Source organism: Neoarius graeffei, chromosome 3 (assembly GCF_027579695.1).
Source record: "Neoarius graeffei isolate fNeoGra1 chromosome 3, fNeoGra1.pri, whole genome shotgun sequence".
In the NCBI taxonomy this organism is placed as follows: Eukaryota; Metazoa; Chordata; class Actinopteri; order Siluriformes; family Ariidae; genus Neoarius; species Neoarius graeffei.
Window position 1 is genome coordinate 31,947,584 of NC_083571.1, and position 27,746 is coordinate 31,975,329.

The 27,746-nt window shown below is 41.8% G+C and overlaps 1 protein-coding gene across 1 annotated transcript; it reads left to right on the forward strand.

The window, feature by feature from the left end:
* Nucleotides 1–18,515: 18,515 nt before the first annotated feature.
* Nucleotides 18,516–27,151, forward strand: zgc:195282 (uncharacterized protein LOC100192223 homolog). Its single transcript, XM_060916670.1, has 4 exons — nt 18,516–18,670; nt 21,398–21,492; nt 23,804–23,858; nt 25,344–27,151. Exons 1-4 carry the CDS (start codon nt 18,628–18,630, stop codon nt 25,388–25,390), a joined length of 240 nt encoding a protein of 79 aa, XP_060772653.1. The 5' UTR covers nt 18,516–18,627; the 3' UTR covers nt 25,391–27,151.
* The last annotated feature ends 595 nt before the right edge of the window (nt 27,152–27,746 follow it).

Below are 27,746 nucleotides of genomic sequence, written 5' to 3' on the forward strand. Positions count from 1 at the left end.
CCAATTAATAAATTATTTTCTCACAAACATAATGCAAAACTGTGTTATATTACCAATATAAAATACACAGCTGATTTCCCCCTCCTCAGGTGCCTCACAGACTCCTCTCCCCTGCGCTCCACAGCTTTAAGCATTACACCAATTTTTGTATTTTCGCAGCTGTGAATGACATCAACCCCCCCAACCAAAAAAAGTAGGCGTACACCATGCTACTTTTTTTTCCTTTGAATGGTAATAGACAACACAAAGACGCAATCGGACAGCAACTTTTTTTGTGAAAGTATCTCTCTCTCTGAGGCACCTAAGGGCAAAAAACTAATTCGGCTCCCCAACTCGGCTCCCACCGAAGAGCCGGCTCCCGTCGTTCACTTCAAAGAGCCGGCTCTTTGAACCGGATCGTTCGCGACCGACACATCACTACCAGTTTCCTACTGACCCAGACAAGAGGGCCAAATGGATTGCAGCTGTGAAGAGACAGGATTGGGAGCCAACAGAGTACTCCAGACTTTGCAGTGATCATTTCATTTCAGGTTAGTTTATCAGTTAACGCAATTTTGATAAAATATATAGCAAAAAGTAAATGGGTCAGTGTTTGTTAACCCATCTGAGCAGTGAAACAAGGCAGTCTTCATTTGTCTAGGGTTGCATGTAGCAGACATCAGACATAAAACGCAATAACAAAGGCTAGAAAGAAACGGGACACAGAAATAAATAAACAGGGCTCCATACCAAGGCTGGGTACAGTGTTTGTGATAAAAGACAGATCCAATTTAACACGAATCACAGCTTACTTTCTTGTTAAAATGTGCAAAGGTCTCCACCATCTCATACCGCCTTGCACTGAAGGACTTAAGCGTGCTGTCCAAAATGGCTGTATCACGTGACTTGTGGCCCTTTTCCACTACCCTTTTTCAGCTCACTTCAGCCTGACACGGCTCGCGTTTCGACTATCTAAGAACAGCACGACTCAGCTCACTTCAGCCCTGCTCAGCCCCCAAAACTCGCATGGTTTTGGAGTGGGGCTGAAGCGAGCCAAACCGAGCCGAGTGGGGCTAGGGGCGTGAGGAGACACTCCCCTGTGCACTGATTGGTGAGGAGGAGTGTCCTCACATGCCCACACACGCCCTGCGAGCACGCTGGGATCTGTAAACACCGTAAACCCGGAAGAAGGAGAATTATGAGAATTATGAAGCCTTATGCGCCTCGCCTCATCTATACGCTCTTGCCAGTATCTGTTGGCGCTGTCGGCGACAACAAGCCACAGCACCAAGACCAGCAACACTAACGACTCCATGTCCTCCATGTTTATTGTTTACTCTCCGGGTTGTGAGACTACCGCTTAAAAGCTCACTGATGTCACTGTTTGCGCCGCCTAACGACATCACCTGACGTCCACCCACTTTCGCTAACTCCACCCAATGTGTCCACCCACTTCCAGCCAGCACGGTTCAGCGCGGTTGTAGTCGAAATGCAACTCCAACAGCCCCGCTCAGCTCGACCCAGCCCAACTCAGCACGGCACGGCTCAGCCGCATTGGTAGTGGAAAAGCGGCATTGGTCACGTGGGTGAAATACCTCAATAGTGGCTGGTTTTGTTCCCTGCATAAAGAACATTATGCTTCCATGCACATGCGCATACATTACAACACTTCCCGAGTCTCACAACACCATTCTGGTCTTGAGTGAAACGACAGCTAATCTTACAATCTTAGTCAATTTATTTATCATGGCCTATAGCGGGGAACAACGCTTTCAGTAGGTGGAAATTTTGCCATTATTTTGTCTTGAAAGCAGAAAAGGGGAACGACATCACAATCCAGTGCAAGTTACGCCTTCCAGCTGTGAAAGTTCTGTCATCATCCAAGGACTCGACATCTAATTTAACCCAAAAGTAATCAAGTTACATTACTTTTATACTGCGATACTTAGATTAGGTTACAGACTACATTTTTTTTTCACAGGTAATTAGTAACTGTATTGAAATATAGAAAAGTAGTCTGTGCTCGGGTAACAAGAGCAGTTTCCATTTGTTTCCTGTAGGCTACAACCTACAGAAGAGACAGAAAGAAAACCCCTAGTGTTTTGTGAGGCTGGATATCTGTAGTCCAGTGTTGTTTTGAAGCTCGAGGTTTGGTTGCTTTGGTCTGTTCCACAGTGAGAGGGGGCGCAAAGCTGACAGAGCAGGCGGCGTGAATAATTTACAAATGTTACCAAGCTTCACTTACATTTCCCTTTAACCCTGGATTATCCAGTTCCCACATTTCTGCATCATAAATGTTATTATTATTTGCAGTTTTGTGTTTGTTTGTTTGTTGTTGTTGTTGTTGTTGTTGTTTTACTAGATTCATCATCTGGCTCTATGTGTGTGTGTGTATGAGGTGTGAGTGGACTGCAGGAGGAGGCATGTTCTCTCTCCCCTGCCCCCTGTGGACACCACACACACCCGACATATCGATTTCTGTAACAACAGCACTTCAAATTTAAGAGATTTCAAGAAATTTGAGTGTAAATAGAAACAGATTCTTCTGTGTGTGTGTGTGGGGGGGGACACATTATATATTTGATCTGGTTCAGGAGGGGGCCATTATTTTTGATCAGTCCCACCAAGCATCAACCATATGAGGGGTGGAAAATCCACGCACGCGATTGTGTAGACGGATGCTGTTCTATGTGGCTGAGAAAAACACGTACAGCAGTAAACATGTGCTAGCAATAAACGTCGCAAGCTCTTTCAAAGAGAAAAAGGCTGCAGTCTCATTTCACCATCTACACATCTCCTGCATGTCCAATAGCACTACAAAATGTACTAAAAATAAAAATACCCAGAACGGTGATGAAGAAACAAGACTTGATGCGATGCTTCGGCTTATTCTTTCTAGCCCAGACTGTAGAGTCGTACTGCTTACAGATGACTTGCAACCGCGTGATCAAAATGTGCTACGTCATGAGCGTCCGCCATGATGGTGGATATACAAAGCAACTAGGATGGCAGCCGCTGAAAGCGTTTCTGTAAACGATGCTGAATTTTCTCAGTATTATCATGATTTGAACGGTCGAGCGAAGATTCGAGACCAAGAGACGATGGATATGTGTGGGTTTTGACCCATATTATTTTAAAAAGTCAGACTTTTCTGAAGATAAGACACTTCTAGCGACCGTCGAGTACCCGGATATCGCGTTCTATCTGGTTTGGCTGCCGAAGAATCAAGTCCGACCTTGGACGAAACATAGCCCATTTTCTGAGTGGGTGCCCAGTCTGGATTGTTTCTATCGTATAATTTTGCTGGTGTTCCTAGAAGCGAAACAATAATACACGTGTTAAAATTATAACAACAACTGTATGAACCATGACAAGAGAACGCTCATTTTATAGCAAGATTCTAGCAACACGAAATAAAATTCTTCCATATTATCGAGAAAGCTTTTGAATCTCACCTGAGATAAAATGATTACCACAAACATGAGCTGTTTTGGTTTTAGCCTCTGTTAGATCAGCCCTGCCGATGTTGTTCAGCCGTGCTCGTCTCCGCTCCATACTAAGTCTCAGAGTTTCCTCGCCCTCTTTCCAAATCATGGACGGAATCACATCACACACACACATCACATTATCTCTAGCCGCTTTATCCTTCTACAGGGTCGCAGGCAAGCTGGAGCCTATCCCAGCTGACTACGGGCGAAAGGCGGGGTACACCCTGGACAAGTCGCCAGGTCATCACAGGGCTGACACATAGACACAGACAACCATTCACACTCACATTCACACCTACGCTCAATTTAGAGTCACCAGTTAACCTAACCTGCATGTCTTTGGACTGTGGGGGAAACCGGAGCAACCGGAGGAAACCCACGCGGACACGGGGAGAACATGCAAACTCCACACAGAAAGGCCCTCGCCGGCCCCGGGGCTCGAACCCAGGACCTTCTTGCTGTGAGGTGACAGCGCTAACCACTACACCACCGTGCCGCCTCATGGACGGAATTCTAAAAAAAATCGGAACGTGCCACGGTCACGAGTACTGTTGTGACCACAGCCATATACAGCATAAAGATATGACATAGTTAAAAGAACGCTTAAAACAGTGGAAAAACAAAAAGAGTTGCGCACACGTGTGACTATGTTTTGTATGGAATGTCGCTTGACCCCACATTTGTATATCCACCAACATGGCCGACATCCGGGTTTCTATTTTGCTTTGACGTCACTTGTGAGTCAAGGATTCATACCAGTGATCTTTTTCATCAATATATCAGCAAGAGTGACTGAGAAGGTGAATGTGAAATAGTCATGAACATGAATGAAGTTGAATATTCACTCTGCCTTTCATTCATTTTTCCCACAGGATGCTTCTGGAAAAGGAACTAAAATAAACAGACTCAGCAGACATAGTCCAGTCCAAATTATCCAAGAGGAAAGATGACAGAACAGTATGTTTAGTGTCAACTCAAATAGTTTCATTGTTGAGCTATTGATAGATACAGTGGTGCTTGAAAGTTTGTGAACCCTTTAGAATTTTCTATATTTCTGCATAAATATGACCTAAAACATCATCAGATTTTCATACAAGTCCTAAAAGTAGATAAAGAGAACCCAGTTAAACAAATGAGACAAAAATATTATACTTGGTCATTTATTTATTGAGGAAAATGATCCAATATTACATATCTGTGAGTGGCAAAAGTATGTGAACCTCTAGGATTCACAGTTAATTTGAAGGTGAAATTAGAGTCAGGTGTTTTCAATCAATGGGATGGCAATCAGGTGTGAGTGGGCACCCTGTTTTATTTAAAGAACAGGGATCTATCAAAGTCTGATCTTCACAGCACATGTTTGTGGAAGTGTATCATGGCACGAACAAAGGAGATTTCTGAGGACCTCAGAAAAAGCGTTGTTGATGCTCATCAGGCTGGAAAAGGTCACAAAACCATCTCTAAAGAGTTTGGACTCCACCAATCCACAGTCAGACAGATTGTGTACAAATGGAGGAAATTCAGGACCATTGTTACCCTCCCCAGGAGTGGTCGACCAACAAAGATCACTCCAAGAGCAAGGTGTGTAATAGTCGGAGAGGTCGCAAAGGACCCCAGGGGAACTTCTAAGCAACTGAAGGCCTCTCTCACATTGGCTAATGTTAATGTTCATGAGTCCACCATCAGGAGAACACTGAACAACAATGGTGTGCATGGCAGGGTTGCAAGGAGAAAGCCACTGCTCTCCAAAAAGAACATTGCTGCTCGTCTGCAGTTTGCTAAAGATCACGTGGCCAAGCCAGAAGGCTATTGGAAAAATGTTTTGTGGATGGATGAGAACAAAGTAGAACTTTTTGGCTTAAATGAGAAGCAGTATGTTTGGAGAAAGGAAAACACTGCATTCCAGCATAAGAACCTTATCCCATCTGTGAAACATGGTGGTGGTAGTATCATGGTTTGGGCCTGTTTTGCTGCATCTGGGCCAGGACGGCTTGCCATCATTGATGGAACAATGAATTCTGAATTATACCAGCGAATTCTAAAGGAAAATGTCAGGACATCTGTCCATGAACTGAATCTCCAGAAAAGGTGGGCCATGCAGCAAGACAACGACCCTAAGCACACAAGTCGTTCTACCAAAGAATGGTTAAAGAAGAATAAAGTTAATGTTTTGGAATGGCCAAGTCAGAGTCCTGACCTTAATCCAATGGAAATGTTATGGAAGGACCTGAAGCGAGCAGTTCATGTGAGGAAACCCACCAACATCCCAGAGTTGAAGCTGTTCTGTATGGAGGAATGGGCTAAAATTCCTCCAAGCCGGTGTGCGGGACTGATCAACAGTTACCGCAAACATTTAGTTGCAGTTATTGCTGCACAAGGGGGTCACACCAGATACTGAAAGCAAAGGTTCACATACTTTTGCCACTCACAGATATGTAATATTGGATCATTTTCCTCAATAAATAAATGACCAAGTATAATATTTTTGTCTCATTTGTTTAACTGGGTTCTCTTTATCTACTTTTAGGACTTGTGTGAAAATCTGATGATGTTTTAGGTCATATTTATGGAGAAATATAGAAAATTCTAAAGGATTCACAAACTTTCAAGCACCGCTGTATTAGATCTTTTAGCCTCTAAGTCATATCTAATACCATCACCAACCAGCATCTCTTTTTATTCTCACTTGTTCCTCAAACAAAACAAGTCGCTATGCTGAGATGAGGCCAGAACCGGAGCTCTCAAAGTGATTCTATGACACTGGAATACATTTGGAAATCACACCCCATCATTATCATAATTATACGTATTATTGAGGTTGTATAGTTATTATCTGGTTTTATTGGTCACTTGAATTGAATACATTTCATCCAAACCTCAAGAACACACACAAAAAAGGAGCGCTATAAATAACATGGATCCAATGTCTTCCATCTCTAATAAATACAGCTGCATTAATTTGCTATTAGACCTCAAACTTGTTCTTGAACATAAACACTGTATTACCTCTCAGATACAGTACGCTCTGGTGTGTGTTGCATGTAGCAGTGTTGAATAATGTTGCAAGTTCCTCTATCTCAGGGGTGGGCAATTATTTTTTCCATGGGGCCACATGAGAAACAGAAAATTTTGTGGAGGGCCGGACCAAAAGGCTGAACTAAATTCTGCATAATATTAATTGTATTTCTTTATATAAAGCAATAAATAACATTGTTTTTACAAGCTGCTAAGACTGGTAACAGTATGGAAAAAACGAGGTTGCCTTACAAAAAATGTCATTTATTCAGTCAAACTTCCCAAAACAATGGTTAACAAAATGTGAACGTTTGTACCATTTTTTTTCAGTCGCATTCACCCCAAAACACAATAAAGACATCACAATATTGTCTTTCTACTCCAAATATCAAGCAAGATACATCATATTATAATAATGATGCCCACATTTGTAGTCTAATCACCTCATTTGGTGCTTTTCGCCGGAGATCGGCTCCGGCGCCTGCTGGTGACGTCGTACGATGTGATTGGCTGGACCGTTTGAAGGATGACGTACAAGTTTGTGGTTGGTCTGGACAAATTACGGAAGTAGTTATCGCGGGATTAGGTTTCGTGGGATTTCATGTCATTTTCATGTCGCGCGCATTGCGTTTTTGTTCAACACAACTTCAAAACTAGACAGGGACACTCTAACGAGTGCAAACCCCGCCTTTTCCCTATTAAAATACATTGGGCGAAAATTTCGAAGTTCTGCCATGACCTTGACCTTTGACCTTTGACCTCCAAAATTTAATGGTTTCCTTCCTGGGTGATTGGCAACACATGTACAAAATTTGGTCCAAATCGATCCATTGGTTCTTGAGATACCTTGCAGACACACAGACAGACAGACAGACAGACAGATACACACACACACACACAGACTGACGCAGGTGAAAATAATAACCCCTCCGACTACTGTCGGCGGGGTTAATAAAAGCAATGCACATTCAGTCCATGCATGAGGTAAAATTAGAAAATACGTTTATTTTGTAATTTCTAATTAACCTTACGCGGGCCGGTCAGAATGAACCAAAGGGCCGGATGCGGCCCGCGGGCCGTAAAATGCCCAGGTCTGCTCTAGCTGGTGTGATTTGCTTAAATGAATACTCCAAACTAATGACTGCTTTCCAAACTAGGGTGACCAGACGTCCCGGTTTTACCGGTGTTCTGTAAAGTTATCCTACCTCTTGGATTTGTCCTACCAAGCCTACTGCGCATGCGCGAAATCCAATAATTACAATGTAGGCATATTTGCAATTCAGAAACGTATAAAATACAGTATTTATAAACAAACGAAACGATGCCCCGTCATAACTTTGACTGCCCAGTGCCCACTGCGTGACAGAATTAGCAAGTCCTCATACAGACCGTTTTATTTTTCAAAACAAGTCATTACAAATTATTTGACTCGGCCAAAGACTCGACCAATACGCGCAAAACATAAAAATCGGCAAATGCGTGAAATACTGACCGATTTTCTATCAGCCCAGCTGATCGGTAGGACAAAACTCGTTCCAAGATATGATGTCATGTGTTCTGCGCATGCGCAGTAGGCTTGGTAGGACAAATCCAAGAGGTAGGATAACTTTACAGAACACCGGGACAGTCCCAATTTGGGGTTGTGTGTCCCGAGTCCCGACAAAAGTCTGTCGGGACACGGATATGTCCCGGTTTTCGCCACTCGCGACGTTTGCGACTGAGCAGCGTGGGAATCATTAGCGGAGAAATGTCTGCATTTACTATTTTGATGAATTGACCGGTGTGGCAGCGGGGGTGTGGTCAAGCGTCGGTCTGTGACCGGAGGGCGGAGTCAGGGAAGGTAAGTGGCAGAATCACTACACCTGATGTGAATTAATGTGTTTGTGTGTCTTCCCCAGTGACCGTGCCCTATATAAGGAGAGAGAGAGAGCTCTCTCCCTAACCAGACGACTGGAGTGTGTGTGTTGGCTGGCAGAGTTAAAAGTTTGCTGAAAAGTGAAAATAAAAAGAGTTTTGTGAACTCAGTTCTGACCTGCCGTCCTTCTGTGCTCCACCCACCCATACAGACTGTCACAGTGGTGCTGAAACCCGGGACCGAGCACAGAAGGACGGCAGGCCAGAACTGAGATCACAAAACTCTTTTTATTTTCACTTTTCAGCAAACTTTTAACTCTCCCAGCCAACGCACACACTCCAGTCGTCTGGTTAGGGAGAGAGCTCTCTCTCTCTCTCCTTATATAGGGCGCGGTCACTGGGGAAGACACACAAACACATTAATTCACATCAGGTGTAGTGATTCTGCCACTTACCTTCCCTGACTCCACCCTCCGGTCACAGACCGACGCTTGACCACGCCCCCGCTGCCACAACAGGAATCGCAAACTTTCCTGGTTACTGCCCCCTGGCCCTGTGGCATGGGTGTTTATTTAGCCACATTATTCCGGACAACAGAACGTGTTGCCATGCAACAATAAAATAAACATTAACTGGCGCGAATGTTCTTTGTCTAGCAGCTAGCAGCAGTAATGCCGCAGCAATTATGCCGAAAAGAAAATGTACCTTTTCCAAAGATTTACAGGGCACCTAGCCCTTCCTCCGAGAGGTGCAGAACAATGCGCACGAAGCCTACTGCACACACTGTAAGTGCTTTGTTCTTGTACTGAGTTGGGTAGCCTATGTTGCAAATGATGTGTGCTCCTGTGGGGGCTTTCCTCGGGCTGTCGCCCCTCTCCTCCTTTACTGCTGTTTTGTTTGAGTGTATATTCTCAAATCACTTGTCTCTTTTTTGTTTCTGTTTAACATACCATTCTGACAGTTTGGCCGTATTGCTGTGTTGAACAGCTTGTTGCACCTTCCATTAAAGTGTTCACTTTTGTACACATCTTCTTGCTTTATTCATTCAGTTGTGGGGAATGGTTAGTAAGGTTGATTCTGACCTAGGCTATGAGGTCACATATCTACTTTTTAAGTTCATGCTATAGAGTGCTTCGAGGTCAGCGCGAACCCAGCGGCGGCCATATTAGAAGTCAAAGGTCGCTGTGTCAGTGCATTGTTGTTCAGCGAAGCAAAAAGGGGTGACAATGCCGAATACGTGTGTCATTGTTGGCTGTAGTAGCCGGGGCGAAAAGGGTGGCAAAAGCTTCCACAGACTCCCTAAAGTCGTGACTAACCAGGGAATTGCAGCACAGGAGAAAAGCGAGCGGAGGAGACGACAGTGGCTGGCTGCCATCAACCGATCAAATTCAGGACAACTTGACTGTATCCGGATTTGTTCTGATCACTTTGTGACAGGTAGGTTAAATTGTCTTGAATTTCATAGTTACTAAAATAAATGTGATACAAACTATTATCTTTTCTATGTACTTTCAGCAATGATTAATGGATATATTTGTCATATTAGGTAGCTTATGTCTACTGCAGTGCATTGCTGTATCAAATGGCATTTAAGATCTAGGCCTAGTAATGTTTATGTACACATGCTTTAGTTCACAAAATGGACTTGGGTGAAACACTAGATAGTTCACAAGATCGATGTATGTCACATGCGGCAACAAGCTGGGGTCAGCTTTCCATTCCTTCTCACTAACAGTGTATGGATCTACATTCCCAATGAAACGTACCTTCTCAGCATAACGCTCCCGTGCCTGCTTATCCAAACTTTCACAGTAGTGCTCCATCACTTCAGATGTCTAAATTCTTAAAAAATCCAAGCTTCTAAGCCCTCTAACGTGGAAACGAATCGGTGAATGTGTACTCTATGAGCGCTCTGGAGCGAGTGACTTCCAAGATGGCCGCGCAGACCACAGTGTTACTATTTTTAGCATCATCTCGGAGCACTCTATAGTGCATACAATTTTAGAGATACAGCCCACATGTGCATATGCGTTCTTCTTGGTGTTCTCACAAACAGGTGAAATAAATCAGTTTAAATTTGGCCTATGGACATAGCCTGGCCTATTCTCAGCCATTACAAAATCTGTTGTCTGACCATAATTTAACTGATCTGTATACCACTATGCTACTAGATAACAAAATGCCTGTTTGTTTTATTTCATGTGAGATGTTGATAAATGTGAGCTTCAACAAAATGATAAGAGCACCTCTCTGAGTGTCACGTTTACATAAAAAAAAGGTGTGCGTGCACGAGCATGGTCGCGCGCAAAAGTGTCCCGGTTTCAGACTAGGGAAATCTGGTCACCCTATTCCAAACTCATCTTTATCCAGCAGGTTTGTAGACTAATGCGATTGCCAAGAGCAAACATTTAGACATACAGTACTGTGCAAAAGTCCGAGGCACGTGTAAAGAAATGCTGTAGACCAAAAACAGCTTAAAAGAGCAGGAAGCCATAATAAATGAAACAAAGTCAATATTTGGTGTAAGACGACCCTTTACTTAAAAAAAAAAAGTAGTCTCAGGTACAACGAGTGCAGTTTTATGCGGAAATGAGCTGTAGGTTTTACTGAGCGTCTTACAGAACCGGCCGCAGTTCGTCTGGACACTTTGACTCTCACACTCGCTTCTTCATTCTTCATTCATCTTCATGCAGCAAAACCCAGCAGCCTTCATGATGTTTTCTTTTTTAATCTGAAAAGTGAGTTCTTATGTAATATGCTGCTCAGATACAAACTTTTTTTCCTGTAATGCTGGAAAATGAACAAACGTTTGGACTCTAAAATGTTTTTGTACCGACTCGATAATGTAGAAATCTCATCTCATCTCATCTCATCTCATCTCATTATCTCTAGCCGCTTTATCCTGTTCTACAGGGTCGCAGGTAAGCTGGAGCCTATCCCAGCTGACTACGGGCGAAAGGCGGGGTACACCCTGGACAAGTCGCCAGGTCATCACAGGGCTAATGTAGAAATCATAAAATAGAAATCTATAACAAAGTTTGTATGAAAGAAATGGGCGGGCTAAGACTTTTGCACAGTACTGTATTTCTCCCAAAGGTACATTTTATATGAGGCCTGGAATAATAGGAGAAATTCATGCGAATATATTAACATCAAGGTAGAGAACACTTTCAACACGGATGTCATTAAAGGTGCGGTCTGCAAATTTTTTTATTTTTTCCCCATTGGTAATACTTGCTGAAGTTTCTCCTTACTTTCTTAGTAAAGAAAATTAAAAAAAAAAAAAAAAGCAAAACTTCTTTTATGTATAATAGGACTCTAGGGGTAGGTGTTGAACACCAAGAGTGTTTTGCAAAACAGTCTATTTTTATGAATAATTTACATAAAAATACTGCATAAAAGCTTTTTTTTTTGGCTGCACTTCTTCAATTTATAAAAAAAAAAAGAGAAAACCTCTATAACAAGCTGGAGGCTTGGGTAAGACTTCTTCTCATCTTATTGTTCATTAATATTGTTAGCATTATTGTGTTTATTGTGTTTTTGACGCAATTCAATTTCAACATCTGCCCCTTGACTTTATAAGTGAGTTTCATGTAAAAAATAGAAATTAGTAAATAAATAATTTAAAAAAAACAATAATAATAATAATAGTAATAAATAAAAGGATTTCTATTCTCTTTTCTTTGCAGGGAAACGTAACCAAATGCTCGTCATAGGCATGCGGCAGATAGAGATAAAAAACATCAGAGTACTCCTTTAATTGAATATCCCAGATAATACTCTTTCTCTCTCGGATGAAATAAACATACATGCCTGCCTATCTATACACATATCTATTACGCCACGCCTTCCTCAATACACTTTGATGCAATGCATATGAACACCCTCGTCCTCTTCTCTCTCTCTCTCTCTCTCTCTCTAGGCCCCTGGGAAAGGCAGTGGACGCTGGCAGTCATGGGCGAGCAAGCAAGATCGGTTGTGTGTTGCCAGTGTGAAGGAGATAAGAACAGAAACAGCAGCTAGAAAGGGGACGTCTGAGTGGGAAATGGAAAGAGAGGAAAAAGGGGGATGGGAATGGATGGGGGGGTTGGGGTGGGTAGGGTGTAAGGGTAGGGGTCTTTGCTAAGGGGGCTTGGCTGATATGTCCCCTTATTGGTTTGTTCAAACAGAGGGGGGAGGGGCCACAGCACACACACCAGCTGGAAGAGAGACAAGAAACAAAGAGAAAGAGAGAGAGAGAGAGAGAGAGTTTCATAATTAAAGTTGCAGGATGATTATTAAATTGCTCAGATTCTCCATCTGAAAAGTAACAGAGTAAAAATAAAGTTAAATCTGACACATAATCCCGTGCGATATTAACGCACACACATGCTGCAACAGAATTACTAATAAATCTTCTTAGCTTCTTTGTTTTAATATGAGTCTATGAATATTTCATTTCCAATTCCTTAGCAGGAATGGGAAAAAAAATTATCCTGCCTAATTCTCCCAAAATTACATTTTATTACATTGAGGCCAGGAATAATGGGAGAAATTCACATTATGATATTCACACGGCATAACATCACGGATGTCGTTAAAGGTACGGGCCGCAATTTTTTTCATTGGTAATACTTCGTGCCGTTTCTTCTCACCTTCTTAGTGACGTTCCTCCTCACCTCTTCTCACCTCTTTTATAAAATATCTGGTTTCTATGGCGCTCCAGGCTGTGGAAACACAAGAAACCTCGAATAATATGGAGTCCCAAGGTACAGCCAATCAGGATGTGTCTAATTTGCCTGTCATTCATGTTGTTCTTCAGTCATCGTGGTGGTAATTTCCTCGAAAGTTCCCCAGTGTTACACTGGCTTTCAAGAGTTAAGGTCCAGTCTTCTGTAGGCGTTGCTTTGGAATGAACACTGAAACGAGATTTTGAAGTTTGTGTTTGGATTTTAGGCTTCAGATTGTTGGCTTATCATTGTAGACACTTCAACAGCAAAACAAGGGTTGAATATTTACGAACTAGACTTGAGTTCACACCAGCAGTGACATGACGCGACGCGACGCAGCAAAACAGCTGGAAGTTATTTATTTTGGCTTATAAAGACTGTGCAGACAGAGCAAAGTGGGCGTGGCTGGGCAGTATCGTGAAGCTGAGTGGAGTTTACGCAAACGTAAATAATACAACTTTTTCACGTTGTATACCATCATTCGGACATATTGTTACATGACTATTGTGCACGATGTGGAGCGCCATAGTGCTTTTGTAAAGAAGCGAGGGCATCATATGAAACTGTTCGACCAGTCTGAGCTGAGAAAGGGAGAAAAAAGGAGAGAGAAGGAAAAAAAGAAAGCGATAAAGGGGAAGAGCGAGCCAGCCCAGTCTGAAATCCAGCCAAGCTAAATCTGAGCGACTTGGCACCAGACCCTTGGCTTGAGTATGCTGAATGAAAAAAAGGAGGCTGAAGTGCTATGCCAAGAATGCAAAGACATATACGGTCTTCCCCACTTTCTCTCTCTCTCTCTCTCTCTCTCTCTCCCTCTCTCTCTCTTCATGCTGAGTGTGAGTTTGAGGAATAAACACACCTCCACACTGTACACACAGGCCTGTTTTTGATTAAAGCCACACTCCACATCACTGCTTCATAATCACTACCACAGGCTTAGAAAATCTAATAAATGCACACTTTCATGCATTAAAGGTGGAATAAGCCTCCCCCCCTCCCCCCGGAAAGGACAGTAGCCATGCTTTCATAACAGCTTAATGAAAACATGTTAATATTTATAAAGTTGGCAAACGCTTCTTGAGACAGAATGCAATCCATGCCCGTAGCAGTGAAACAGGAAGTCATGGAGGGAGGAACTTATAGATTGATGTATTTTATTGTTACTAATGTTCAAGGCTACTGCATAATAAATAATTCCACATATTTTAGCCCGATAGCGGTACGGTTCCAGTTTCACAGTGGTTTCATGCCTTCTCAGCTTCACAAACATTGTAATAGAACACACACACACAGATATAATATAAATATATGATATACACAGTAAAGGGGCGGCACGGTGGTGTAGTGGTTAGCGCTGTCGCCTCACAGCAAGAAGGTCCGGGTTCGAGCCCTGTGGCCGGCGAGGGCCTTTCTGTGTGGAGTTTGCATGTTCTCCCCGTGTCCACGTGGGTTTCCTCCGGGTGCTCCGGTTTCCCCCACAGTCCAAAGACATGCAGGTTAGGTTAACTGGTGACTCTAAATTGACCGTAGGTGTGAATGTGAGTGTGAATGGTTGTCTGTGTCTATGTGTCAGCCCTGTGATGACCTGGCGACTTGTCCAGGGTGTACCCCACCTTTCGCCCGTAGTCAGCTGGGATAGGCTCCAGCTTGCCTGCGACCCTGTAGAAGGATAAAGCGGCTAGAGATAATTAGATGAGATGAGATGAGATGAGATGAGATGAGATGAGATGAGATGAGATGAGATGAGACACAGTAAAGGTGTTACTGCCACCAACTTGACACATGTTGCATAACATAGTGAACACGCACACGTGCACTTAACCTAGACATACCCATCAGTCAGACATAATGTAAATATAAACACTAAAATATCACTATCAGGTTTATTTTATAATTTCAAGAGTAATAATTCATTCAAAATATTTAGAGGTGCAGATCAAAATGGAGTCAATAGGGGCGCATCCTCATTTTGTATATGGCTTTGCTCATATTAACTCTTAGTTAACTGTCAACTCAAAGATCAAAACTTCGCTTTTTCAGCTCGACACACTCCTTAGCATAAATGATGGTTTGTAATTATGCATTAAGCAAGATTGACTGTGAGCTACTGCTCACTTACATATCCTCCCACTCTCGCTTATATCAGAATGCAAGCAATTGAAGGAATAGGACACTTATTATGAACGTTGACTTCAACAAATAATGAACCCTGAAACGAGTAAGTAAAGAGCAGTGTCTCTCCCCAGGGATTTCAAATAGCATCCTGGTAAACTGGCATTCTGAAATCGCATTTTGCTTCTTGAAAAAGCGTCAGAATCCACCCTATATGTTTCATAAATACATTCAGTCAGTAAACAGGAAGTCGATGTGCGACAGACCTGAAAATGGTATACACGGTATAGAACCCCAAGCTGAAGCTCGGTACCAAATATCAAGTAGTTATGATTTGTAGTTGCTGAGGAAAGTGTTACGAAAATTTTGTAAATCCACGCTATATGTTTTGTAAATGCATTCAGTCGGTAAACAGGAAGTCGATGTGCGACAGACTTGAAAATGGTTTACACGGTATAGAACCCCAAGCTGAAGCTCAGTACCAAATATCAAGCAGTTGTTATTTGTAGTTGCTGAGAAAAGTGTTACGAAAATTTTGTAAATCCACTCTATATGTTTCGTAAATGCATTCAGTCGGTAAACAGGAAGTCAATGTGCGACAGACTTGAAAATGGTATACACGGTATAGAACCCCAAGCTGAAGCTCAGTACCAAATATCAAGCAGTTGTTATTTGTAGTTGCTGAGAAAAGTGTTACGAAAATTTTGTAAATCCACTCTATATGTTTCGTAAATGCATTCAGTCGGTAAACAGGAAGTCAATGTGCGACAGACTTGAAAATGGTATACACGGTATAGAACCCCAAGCTGAAGCTCAGTACCAAATATCAAGCAGTTGTTATTTGTAGTTGCTGAGAAAAGTGTTACGAAAATTTTGTAAATCCACTCTATATGTTTCGTAAATGCATTCAGTCGGTAAACAGGAAGTCAATGTGCGACAGACTTGAAAATGGTATACACGGTATAGAACCCCAAGCTGAAGCTCAGTACCAAATATCAAGCAGTTGTTATTTGTAGTTGCTGAGAAAAGTGTTACGAAAATTTTGTAAATCCACGCTATATGTTTCGTAAATGCATTCAGTCGGTAAACAGGACATCGATGTGCAACAGACCTGAAAACGGGATACACAGTATAGAACCCCAAGCTGAAGTTTGGTACCAAGTACCAAGTGGCTATGAATTGTGGCTGCTGAGAAAAAGGGTGTTTTGGACGGACGGAAATATGGAGATACGGACAGACAGAGGTAAAAAAAAAAAACAGTATACCCCCCCTCCTTTGGAGCGGGGGTATAATTAGCATCAGGGTCAAGGACGAACAGCCCTAACGACATCAACATGATCTTTAAAGGAGAGGTTTGTAAAATTTAGCATCCTCGGAATCCTCACTTTCCTCACCTACCAACTCCAAGAATAAAAGAGGACAGATTCAGAGGATGGAAAAAATGTGGGTGTTGCTTGTAGGCATGGCCTGTCCATCATATTTTTATAATCCCAATGAGAACTGGTTGTATATATATATTTTTTACACTAATTACTGTGAAAACTGGTAACTGTACTAGCTACATACTGTACTGTACACTCACCAAAGGCATCAATGATCTTGGCTACTTCTTTCCAAACGTCTCTATCAATTCATATATTTAATATGAGGTCGTACACAGCAGGAAAAGATGAAATCATGCTTGTCAGATTTTCTTCTATTTGTGTGCCTGAGAAAAAATTGCAGGTAGGAGCTAAAGCTGCAAGAGAGTAAGCAAAGATACACAGCACCTCAAGTGCTATAGGATTGGTCCGAGAAATCATTTGAACCAATTGCACTGTTGGTGAATTTGCTGAAATGAATGGTCCCTTTGACACTTCATAGTAAAACGTATTTTCGGGGGAGGATAAAATATAGAAACTAGTGAGAGCCACTGCTTGGCAAAATTGTGGAGTATCTTTGAAATAATATGGTTTTTACATGTCTAGGTGCACTTCTAAAAATTACAGACCACACCTTTTAATAAGACGGGCACAATGGGCTCTCTCTCTCTCTCTCTCTCTCTCTCTCTCTCTCTGTCTCTCTGTCACTCACTCACTCACTCACACTCACACACACACACACACACACACACACACACACACACACACACACACACACACACACAGACAGTTTCGGAGAAGAGGCTTCACAAAGACCCTCTCTCAAGCCTCTGTCTGGTGATGTCATTGATGTGTGTGTGTGTGTGTGTGTGTGTGTGTGTGTGTGTGTGTGTGTGTGTGTGGTAGTAATAGTAGTAGTAGTAGTTTTGGGTTTCCTGTCCGACTCTCCCACACTGGTTCTATGTAATCTGTGGGAGAGAGGATGAGCGAAGAGGGGTGAGCAGACAAGATAAAGGGTGGAAAGAATGAAAGGAAAAAGGGATTGAAATATAACCTGATATCATCTCAGTTCCTTTCTGTCTGTCATTTATTCATCCTCTTCTCATTCTCTGTCATCTTCTTCCTCTCTCTCTCTAATCTCTAATAATAATCTATAAAATAACTGCCATTATGGTGCTGTAGCATTGACGCTGTTACAGTGTAACAAGTATCATGTGGTTACAGGAAAATAATCAGCAACGGAGTAGTGTATTAAAAGCATTAACACTGGAGACTCATCTCATCTCATTATCTCTAGCTGCTTTATCCTGTTCTACAGGGTCGCAGGCAAGCTGGAGCCTATCCCAGCTGACTACGGGCGAAAGGCGGGGTACACCCTGGACAAGTCGCCAGGTCATCACAGGGCTGACACATAGACACAAACAACCATTCACACTCACATTCACACCTACGGTCAATTTAGAGTCACCAGTTAACCTAACCTGCATGTCTTTGGACTGTGGGGGAAACCGGAGCACCCGGAGGAAACCCACGCGGACACGGGGAGAACATGCAAACTCCGCACAGAAAGGCCCTCGCCGGCCACGGGGCTCGAACCCGGGCCTTCTTGCTGTGAGGCGACAGTGCTAACCACTACACCATCGTGCCGCCACTGGAGACTCCTTCCATAAATATTAAATCAGCATCTCCTTACAGATTTACAGATGCTTTCTCCTCAACACTGAAAAAAATTACACATTTTTTAAAATCTGTTGTTACTATAGAAACAATAACATATCAGAACAAACACGTTAATATCAACTAAAAAAAAACAACTAAATGAAATACGTTTGTAAATGAGCGGGTGACTTCACACCTTTCTCAACATCGCCTTTGATTTCTAACCGCACGTTACACACGTGTGCGAAATGAAACCCAACATCATGACATCCTCATTTCTAATCACGCCCCATGTTTGCATTGCTTGATACTGTTTTTGTTTAAATGCTTTTTTTTTTTGAGTTGAAATCACTTCCTGTCAGCTAGCAACTCTTGCCACATCCTTTCGTGCGTCTCAGAGCGTTAGCACATTTCCTGGGTCTTACCTCGAGCCTTTCAGACCCCGTTGCAGCCATGGTGAGTTACTGCCCCATCTGCGGGAAGCCCGTCTACTTCGGTGAGTCCGTTTGGCTTCGTCCTGTTTTTTCGACCACTTTGTTTCCTTCCTGTTTTTTTAAAGCTAGTTTTTCCTTTTCCTCTTTTTTTTTTGGGGGGGGGGGTGTCTGTTTGACTGCCTTGTAATCATTTCTGCACTATAGTCGCTTTCTGGGTTTGTTTTTTTAATCTTTGGGAATAGGCCTTGCATGAGCTTCCAACCGTTGTTCAAATGACGGTTGTATTTCAAGCTTAAGAGCTGCAAAAGAAGAGCAGGAAACAGCGATCTCCCATAATGCTAAACTCCCATAATCACACAAGTCACTGTATATACAGTACATTCATTTTGGTTTACTCCCTGGCAAAAAAAAAAAAGAAGCCATATGCAGCCCAAAATAGCCAAAACCATAACGTTAGTAACAGCTTGAGACCAATCCAAGGCTTTAGCAGGGTGCTTGGCCTTATGCTAGCTTGTTTAGCCTTGATTTTGATGGATCTGCTGTGCCAAAGCCCTTGCTTCTTTGAAGTCCTGCTTCAAATATAAACTCATTTGGGTGGCCAAATGTTACTGACAGCTTTGAAATGACTTCATGGTGAAGTTCAAAAACTTTCCACATTGCAATTCTAACTGACTTTCAAGGACTGGACAAAATCCTTTTTTATAAATATTGCCTTATTATTATTGCTTGTAAGCTATATATGCATGAGAGAGAGAGAGAGAGAGAGAGAGAGAACCAAACTATTCTCAAACTAACTCTCCATGAGTCAGCCAGTGCAGGAAGTGAGCTGGAGGTTCGGGTTTGTGGCAGGAAGTGGATTTGGCTTGAGACAGCATAAGAGAGACAGAAAGAATGAGAGAGAGAGAGAGATTGAGAGAGAGAGAGATTGTTTAACCTGGCAGCTGCGAGGCTAAAAGCCATGGCTGCTTAAAGAAAGGCCGCTCTCCAAAGCCAAGCTCTGCTAGAAAGTTCTGGATGGAAACCCGCAGCCGACTTGGAGCCAGGGATGACTGGGACAACACTTTCTGGCCCAATCCTGTAATCGAGTGAAGACAGCAGGCAGCACAGGACATGTTGATTCTGCGTGAGAACGGAAAGCAGGCCAAGACGAAGGCCAAATGTGGACGTGAAACCGATCCAAGATGGAGGGAAATTTAGGAACGATGGACAGATCCAAAATTGAGAGCTCACACGCTAAAAAAAGTTTTATCAAGCACTATTTTGTTTGTCTATGGGGGGGTAACTCTACAACAGAGGCTTTCCTTTTCACAGTAACTATTAACCATCCAAAGATCCTCTGTTGTACAGTACAATGTAGAACCTAAAGGGTCTGTGTAAGACCCTAGACCAGATGGTTTCCCTTTGGGAAAAGATCTCAAGTTGACACCAATAAGAAACCCTTTGGGTTCCAGTCATACAGGACCAAAAACCTTGAAAGGTTTGCCAATGTTTAGAAAAGTCCAGAAACCTTCAAGTTTCTATGTAGTGTTTCTTTTCAAGAAAAGTTTTCAAGTCGACACCTCGTGTAGATCCATTAAGCATCAAAAACCCATTTTCTTTTAAAAGCATGTAGATTCTGTTGCAAGTAGTGCTGATGACTCTGGAGTCTGGGGTTCAATCCCGAACTCAGGTTACTGTTTCAGGGGTTTCCTCCCACCTCCTAAAACAAGTCACGAGGTTGACCTGGCTATTCGGGAAGCCATGGCCTAATGGTTACAGAAACAGCTTTGGGACCAAAAGGTTGCCAGTTCAATTCTCTGGGCCAGCAGGAATGGCTGAAGTGCCCTTGAGCAAGGCATCTAATCCCCAAATGCTCTCCAGACTGTTCTGGGTATGTTGTACATCACACTGGATAAGAGTGTCTGCTAAATGCCATGAATGTATTTCGAAATTATCTCTAGGTGTGACTAATACACCTTTTCAGGGAACAGGTTCTTGAACCAGTTCTGTTCAGGATTCTTTGAACCTTGGTGCCTGCTAGCAAACCAGCCCAAGTTTTCACCAGTTTTGAGCGGAACCATTGTAATAAAGTATGTATCATGAATGGAGAGCATTGCACAATTCACAATGGGAGTAAACAGTAGTAACAAGATGGCAGAGCACATTGATTACCTGTGAGCTTTTGTTCTGTTATTGCAGGTATTTGTTTTCGGTCCATTTTTTCTGACGATGTATCCTTTTCCATTTCATTCTCCATTGCTGCACTCTGCTTTCTGTTCAAACTAATGACATGCCCGCTGATGTCGTCATGGTTTGCTATATTTTGGTTCCAGCTGAGAACCAACTTTTCAGGTTGCAAACCAATTTATTTTTGGTCAAAATGCTCTGGACGGCTCAAAATTTGGTACGTGAACAAGAACAGAACCCATTCCCTGTTGGTCAAAAAGGGGTATCAGTGAGTGAGTGTGGAATGAACCAGTGTCCAGAGCTTCAGATCCAATGCAACCTCGACCAGGTTAACGAAAGATAAAAGAAAACAATAAAACCGCCCATGTTCTAGTGTCTGCTTATGCTTACCATTTTTGGATGACGTTTATTTCCACTAACGTGGTACTGGTAACCAGTCCACCTGGAGCAGGTGTTTATTCAGGGAATCAGCAAACCTTTTTAAGAACCAGGTACCTCCAGTGTACCTTTAAGCTGTACCTTCAATGTCAGAGTCAGAATTAATTGCTAAGCAGGAAGCATTAGCGGTCATGCCATACATAAGGGACTTGACTTCTTAACCTCTTGATTTGTGACTTCTTCAGGTGAGAAAAAAAGGTCATTAGGTCGGGATTATCACCCACTGTGTCTGAAGTGCCACATGTGTAAAAGGCAGCTAACACCTGGCCAACATGCAGAGGTACACACACACACACACACACACAAAATCTCTTCCTTATTTCTAATTATCTTTATCATTAAAGGAATGGTTCATCAAATGAAAATCAAATTGACCCAAATTTTCCCATGTTCGCATATCTCGCCACATTACCATACCATGTTTGGTGTTTGACGCTGGCTTCTTTGGTTGTCCATAACAGCAAAAAAGCACAGAATCTTTTGTCTAAGAATCTTCTCCGTACCATTGGTTTAGATGTTGCACTGATGTGGTTTAGGACACTGTCACCTATAAAGATGAACAAAATCTTACAATGAACACTGTAATGTTATCGAGGCGACCATTTTGGAAATGCCTTTCTTAGCGCAGCTCGGTGTCACTCCGGCCCTAAGTACAGTGGTGCTTGAAAGTTTGTGAACCCTTTAGAATTTTCTATATTTCTGCATAAATATGACCTAAACATCATCAGATTTTCACACAAGTCCTAAAAGTAGATAAAGAGAACCCAGTTAAACAAATGAGACAAAAATATTATACTTGGTCATTTATTTAGTGAGGAAAATGATCCAATATTGCACATCTGTGAGTGGCAAAAGTATGTCAACCTCTAGGATTAGCAGTTAATTTGAAGGTGAAATTAGAGTCAGGTGTTTTCAATCAATGGGATGACAATCAGGTGTGAGTGGGCACCCTGTTTTATTTAAAGAACAGGGATCTATCAAAGTCTGATCTTCACAACGCATGTTTGTGGAAGTGTATCATGGCACGAACAAAGGAGATTTCTGAAGACCTCAGAAAAAGCGTTGTTGATGCTCATCAGGCTGGAAAAGGTTACAAAACCATCTATAAAGAGTTTGGACTCCACCAATCCACAGTCAGACAGATTGTGTACAAATGGAGGAAATTCAAGACCAGTGTTACCCTCCCCAGGAGTGGTCGACCAACAAAGATCACTCCAAGAGCAAGGTGTGTAATAGTTGGCAAGGTCACAAAGGACCCCAGGGTAACTTCTACGCAACTGAAGGCCTCTCTCACATTGGCTAATGTTAATGTTCATGAGTCCACCATCAGGAGAACACTGAACAACAATGATGTGCATGGCAGGGTTGCAAGGAGAAAGCCACTGCTCTCCAAAAAGAACATTGCTGCTTGTCTGTTGTTTGCTAAAGATCACATGGACAAGCCAGAAGGCTATTGGAAAAATGTTTTGTGGACGGATGAGACCAAAATAGAACTTTTTGGTTTAAATGAGAAGCGTTATGCTTGGAGAAAGGAAAACACTGCATTCCAGCATAAGAACCTTATCCCATCTGTGAAACATGGTGGTGGTAGTATCATAGTTTGGCCCTGTTTTGCTGCATCTGGGCCAGGACGGCTTGCAATCATTGATGGAACAATGAATTCTGAATTATACCAGCGAATTCTAAAGGAAAATGTCAGGACATCTGTCCATGAACTGAATCTCAAGAAAAGGTGGGTCATGCAGCAAGACAACGATCCTAAGCACACAAGTCGTTCTACCAAAGAATGGTTAAAGAAAAATAAAGTTAATGTTTTGGAATGGCCAAGTCAAAGTCCTGACCTTAATCCAATGGAAATGTTGTGGAAGGACCTGAAGTGAGCAGTTCATGTGAGGAAACCCACCAACATCCCAGAGTTGAAGCTGTTCTGTACGGAGGAACGGGCTAAAATTCCTCCAAGCCGGTGTGCAGGACTGATCAACAGTTACCGCAAACGTTTAGTTGCAGTTATTGCTGCACAAGGGGGTCACACCAGATACTGAAAGCAAAGGTTGACATACTTTTGCCACTCACAGATATGCAATATTGGATCATTTTCCTCACTAAATAAATGACCAAGTATAATATTTTTGTCTCATTTGTTTAACTGGGTTCTCTTTATCTACTTTTAGGACTTGTGTGAAAATCTGATGATGTTTTAGGTCATATTTATGCAGAAATATAGAAAATTCTAAAGGGTTCACAAACTTTCAAGCACCACTGTAGGCCACAGCTCCCAAAATTTGAAGGTGTACTTGTATTTAAAAAATGATAGAAGGCTGGATTAATAATATATCTATTATTTTATATCATATATTTTATTATTTTTAGAAAGACAGACTTTTTTGAAGCAGTATTATCAATATTTGGTTTTGTATTTAAGAAAAAAAAAACATAGCTGAAGTGCAAAACTAAAGAAGCAAACATGAGCTGCTAATTAGTGACTGATCTAATTTGAATTAATTAGATTTTTCACCCAAATGATCACTTAGTCATTCGCTTTAATCTAATATGGTTGTGTGTGTGTGTGTGTGTGCATGCGTTTTTTCCAGCATGATGAGAAGCCGTACTGCACTAACTGCTACTTGAGACATTTTGGGCCTAGAGGTGAACCTCTCTCTCTCTCATTCTCTTTCTCTCTCTCTCTCACACACACACACACACACATACATACACACGCACACCAGAAAGTCAGCACATTGCATAATATGAGAAATGGCGCACTGTTATTTTTTTCCGTGATGGATATTGATACTGAAACTGTGTATCATCAGAGTATCAGCTCCCATTCAATATTTTTTCTTTAAAACCTACTAAGAGTTAAAGATAAAAAAAAAACCAGCCAAAACCACACACACACACACACACACACTTTCCACAACATAAATTAATAAAAGAATAAATAATGTATAAATACAACAAAAATCAACCTTAACAAAAAAAATAAATGATGTTTATTTCTAGAGAAATATTTCCAGTTCAAAAAAATCTTTTCCAAATCTGTTTTCAGTCTTTTCCATTTGTTACAGGATTGGATCAAATGCATTCCTTTTTTTCCTCTTACATATGATCCACCATTTTTGGTGGCATTGGCCTGATACCAATTCTGGGTGTTTGAATGATGCCATGCATACATAATGCTGTAAAAAAAAATAAATAAAAATAAATAAAGGGCAAGTACCTGTATGTGTTTCTGATTATATAACAGAACCTGCAAAAAGTATGAGTTTCTCTGGAAGTAATGCAATGGGGACTTGGGGACCAGTGACTTGTACAATCAGTCAAATGCTACTGGAAATTAGGAGGTTATTTTTCTTTGAATTGCATTTGTAAAGGCATTCAAACTTGTTTTCTGTGAATCTGTATGTGGCACCGTCACCTAAATACCTAACAAGGCCAACAAGAAAATTGTAAGCTGCTCTGGATTGGAAAAAAAAAAGTCTTGCATAATACTACAGATGGCACAATGCCTTTTGTAATGTAAGTGAACCAAACAATACTGGGAGTGCCAATACTTCAGCTTTAGTGAAAACTGAGAGACTATCAAGTGTCTATAGTTAATACAGTAAGCTTATATACCATAGATTGGTTATGGGGCGGCATGGTGGTTTAGTGGTTAGCACTGTTGCCTCACAGCAAGAAGGTCCTGGGTTCGAACCCAGCGGCCAGCGAGGGCCTTTATGTGTGTAGTTTGCATGTTCTCCCCGTGTCCGCGTAGGTGTGCTCCAGTTTCCCCCACAGTCCAAAGACATGCAGGTTAGGTTAACTGGTGACTCTAAATTGACCATAGGTGTGAATGGTTGTTTGTCTCTGTGTCAGCCCTGTGATGACCTGGCGACTTGTCCAGGGTGTACCCTGCCTTTCGCCCGTAGTCAGCTGGGATAGGCTCCAGCTCACCTGTGACCCTGTAGAACAGGATAAGCAGCTACAGATAATGAATGGATGGATTGGTTATGGATTTGCTACTGTGCTGTGTCTCACTGCCTGATGGAAGTCTCTTGTTCTTAACTTCACTCCTTTTTTAACTTCAATTTATCCACCCATCCTTTCTTTCTCTTTCCTGTCTCACTCACTCCTTCTGTCCCTCTGCAGGTACCAGAACACAGGTGCCTCGTACCCGTAGCACTGCTACTTCCTAAGGGTAATCTCAGCTCCAGCCATGTTCCCAACTGCTACAGTCATGCTTTTCTCTGCTACATTTCCATATACAACTTGCAGATCTCCACCTCCACCTGGTAGATCTCCACCTCCAACTCATAGCTCTCCACCTCCATTGAGTAGTTCTCCAAATCCAACTGATAGATCTCCACCTCCAACTGGTAGATCTCCATCTAGTAGTAATCCAAATCCAACTGGTAGATCTCCAATTCCAACTGGTAGATCGCCAACTCCAACTGGTAAAGCTCAACCTCCAACTCTTAGTACTCCAACTCCAACTGATAGATCTTCACCTCCAACTGGTAGCTTTCCATCTCCATCTGGTAGATCTCCATCTCCAACTGTTACATTCCCATTCTCATCTGCTGCCACTTCAACTGTTCTTGTGCAAACTCCACCTGCAAGATATCCATATCTCTTGGCTACATCTCAATGCTCTCCACCTTAAACTGTTAGATGTCCATCTCCAACTACTGGATCTTCACCTTCAACTATCAAACCTCCACCCACATCTGCTAAATCTCCATCGCCAACTGCTTGATCTGCTTCATTTGTTAGAGCTCCATCTATAACCGTTAGATCTGTACCTCCAACTGCTCGACCTAGAGCTGAGCTAGCAAGAGTTCTTTCTCCAACTGTGAGACTTCAACTAGTTAGATCTCCATCTCCAACTGCTGCATCTTGATCTTCAACTAGTTAGATCTCTATCTACATCTGCAAGCCCTCAAACTGCTAGATCTCCAACTGCTCGATCTTCAACAACAGGATCTCCACCTTCTGTTGTAAGGTTCCCTAGAGCTGCTTGATTTCCATATCTAATGGTTTGACCTACTTCAAATGTCAGATCTTTAACAGACTGCAAACTTTTAGAATCAAATCCCCATTGGCTAGATCTTGATCTCCAAATGTTAGAATTCAATCAACAAGTGCCAAAGCTAATCTAATTTAATGATTAGATTTCCATCTCCAACCAACAGAGCTACATCTACTAGATCTATCTCTCAAACAATACCAACCTACTGGATCCTCAAATAAATCTTCTAGATCTCGCCATCTTTTTTTGCAACAGACCCATAGCGACGTGTGCTACAACTTCATCTCCATTGGATCCACAAGTACTAGACCTACAGATCTCCATCTTCAACTACTAGTTCTCTATTTTCATCTCTCTGTTTGTCTTCACCTCGCTTTCTCCAAACACCAACTTTGGTAGAAAGAAGTTCAAGCCTATGATGACCGCTATGCAACTTCTTTCTTCTACCCCCAAAACCTCAGATTCCCCCCCCCCAACTCTTTTGAAAACTCTTCCTCCTGCAGTGTTGGAGGGTGTTTAAAACTGTCTGCAAGAGAAAACATGCAACATTAAACAAAACCACTTGCAAAGCGTCCACGCAGCAAATCCACTTTTTGGCTCCAGACACTCCTTCAGATGGCTTTCGTTTGGCCTAAGGAACTTCGTAATCAAATATTTCAAAACACATACCATAACCTTTCTGTCTGCTGTCACTCTTGTTTTGTCTTCCAATAGAATTTGGAAGTTTCTGCATATTATTTAAGCTGACATCCCAAATGGACGGGTGTTTTTTTTTTTTTTTAATTCAGAATATTCGTGTAAGTGTATTTTTCTTCAAGAAACTGGAAAGTCATTATGATTGTGAAAATGAATTCACCACTTTGTGTGATGATTATGATGTTGATGATAATGATGATGCCATATTAAACGTAATTATATCAAACAGCAACTGAATTTACACATCATTTCGAGTTTAAGATCTCAAATGTTTTGATGTTAAGGTGAACCAAAATTGTAAAATGTAAGTTGAATAATCCCTAACATGCTAACAAGGACATTTATATACAGGTAGCAAGACGAATCATGAGCATGTTTTGAGTTTAAGCTAATGCTAATTTTTATGCTAATCCCTAATTCATAGCTACAAGTTAATATAGGTGTTCTAGCTTGCTACTAAAATGTAATGATTGCTAAAATGCTAATTTGTCACTTAGCCAGTTTACTCTCATGCTATTTTTGAGTTACCTCTTTCTTTCTTTTTTTAACCACATAATTAGCATACATGTCAACCTTTGGTCAATCAAACCTGTATAACCAACCTCCAAAATCCGTATTTCCCTTATAAAATCCTTATAAGATGCAAATTAAAATAATTTACCTAAAATTTGAATGATAATTAACAATGATATAACCAAGTTACTTTTTATTCAATATTAATAACAATAAACCTTCAGAATGAATACAAAGCTCCAATGTTTGACAAAAACACAAAGTGTCACTCTAATGTTCTGAATTGTACTCCATGACAGCTTTTTTAGCAGTCT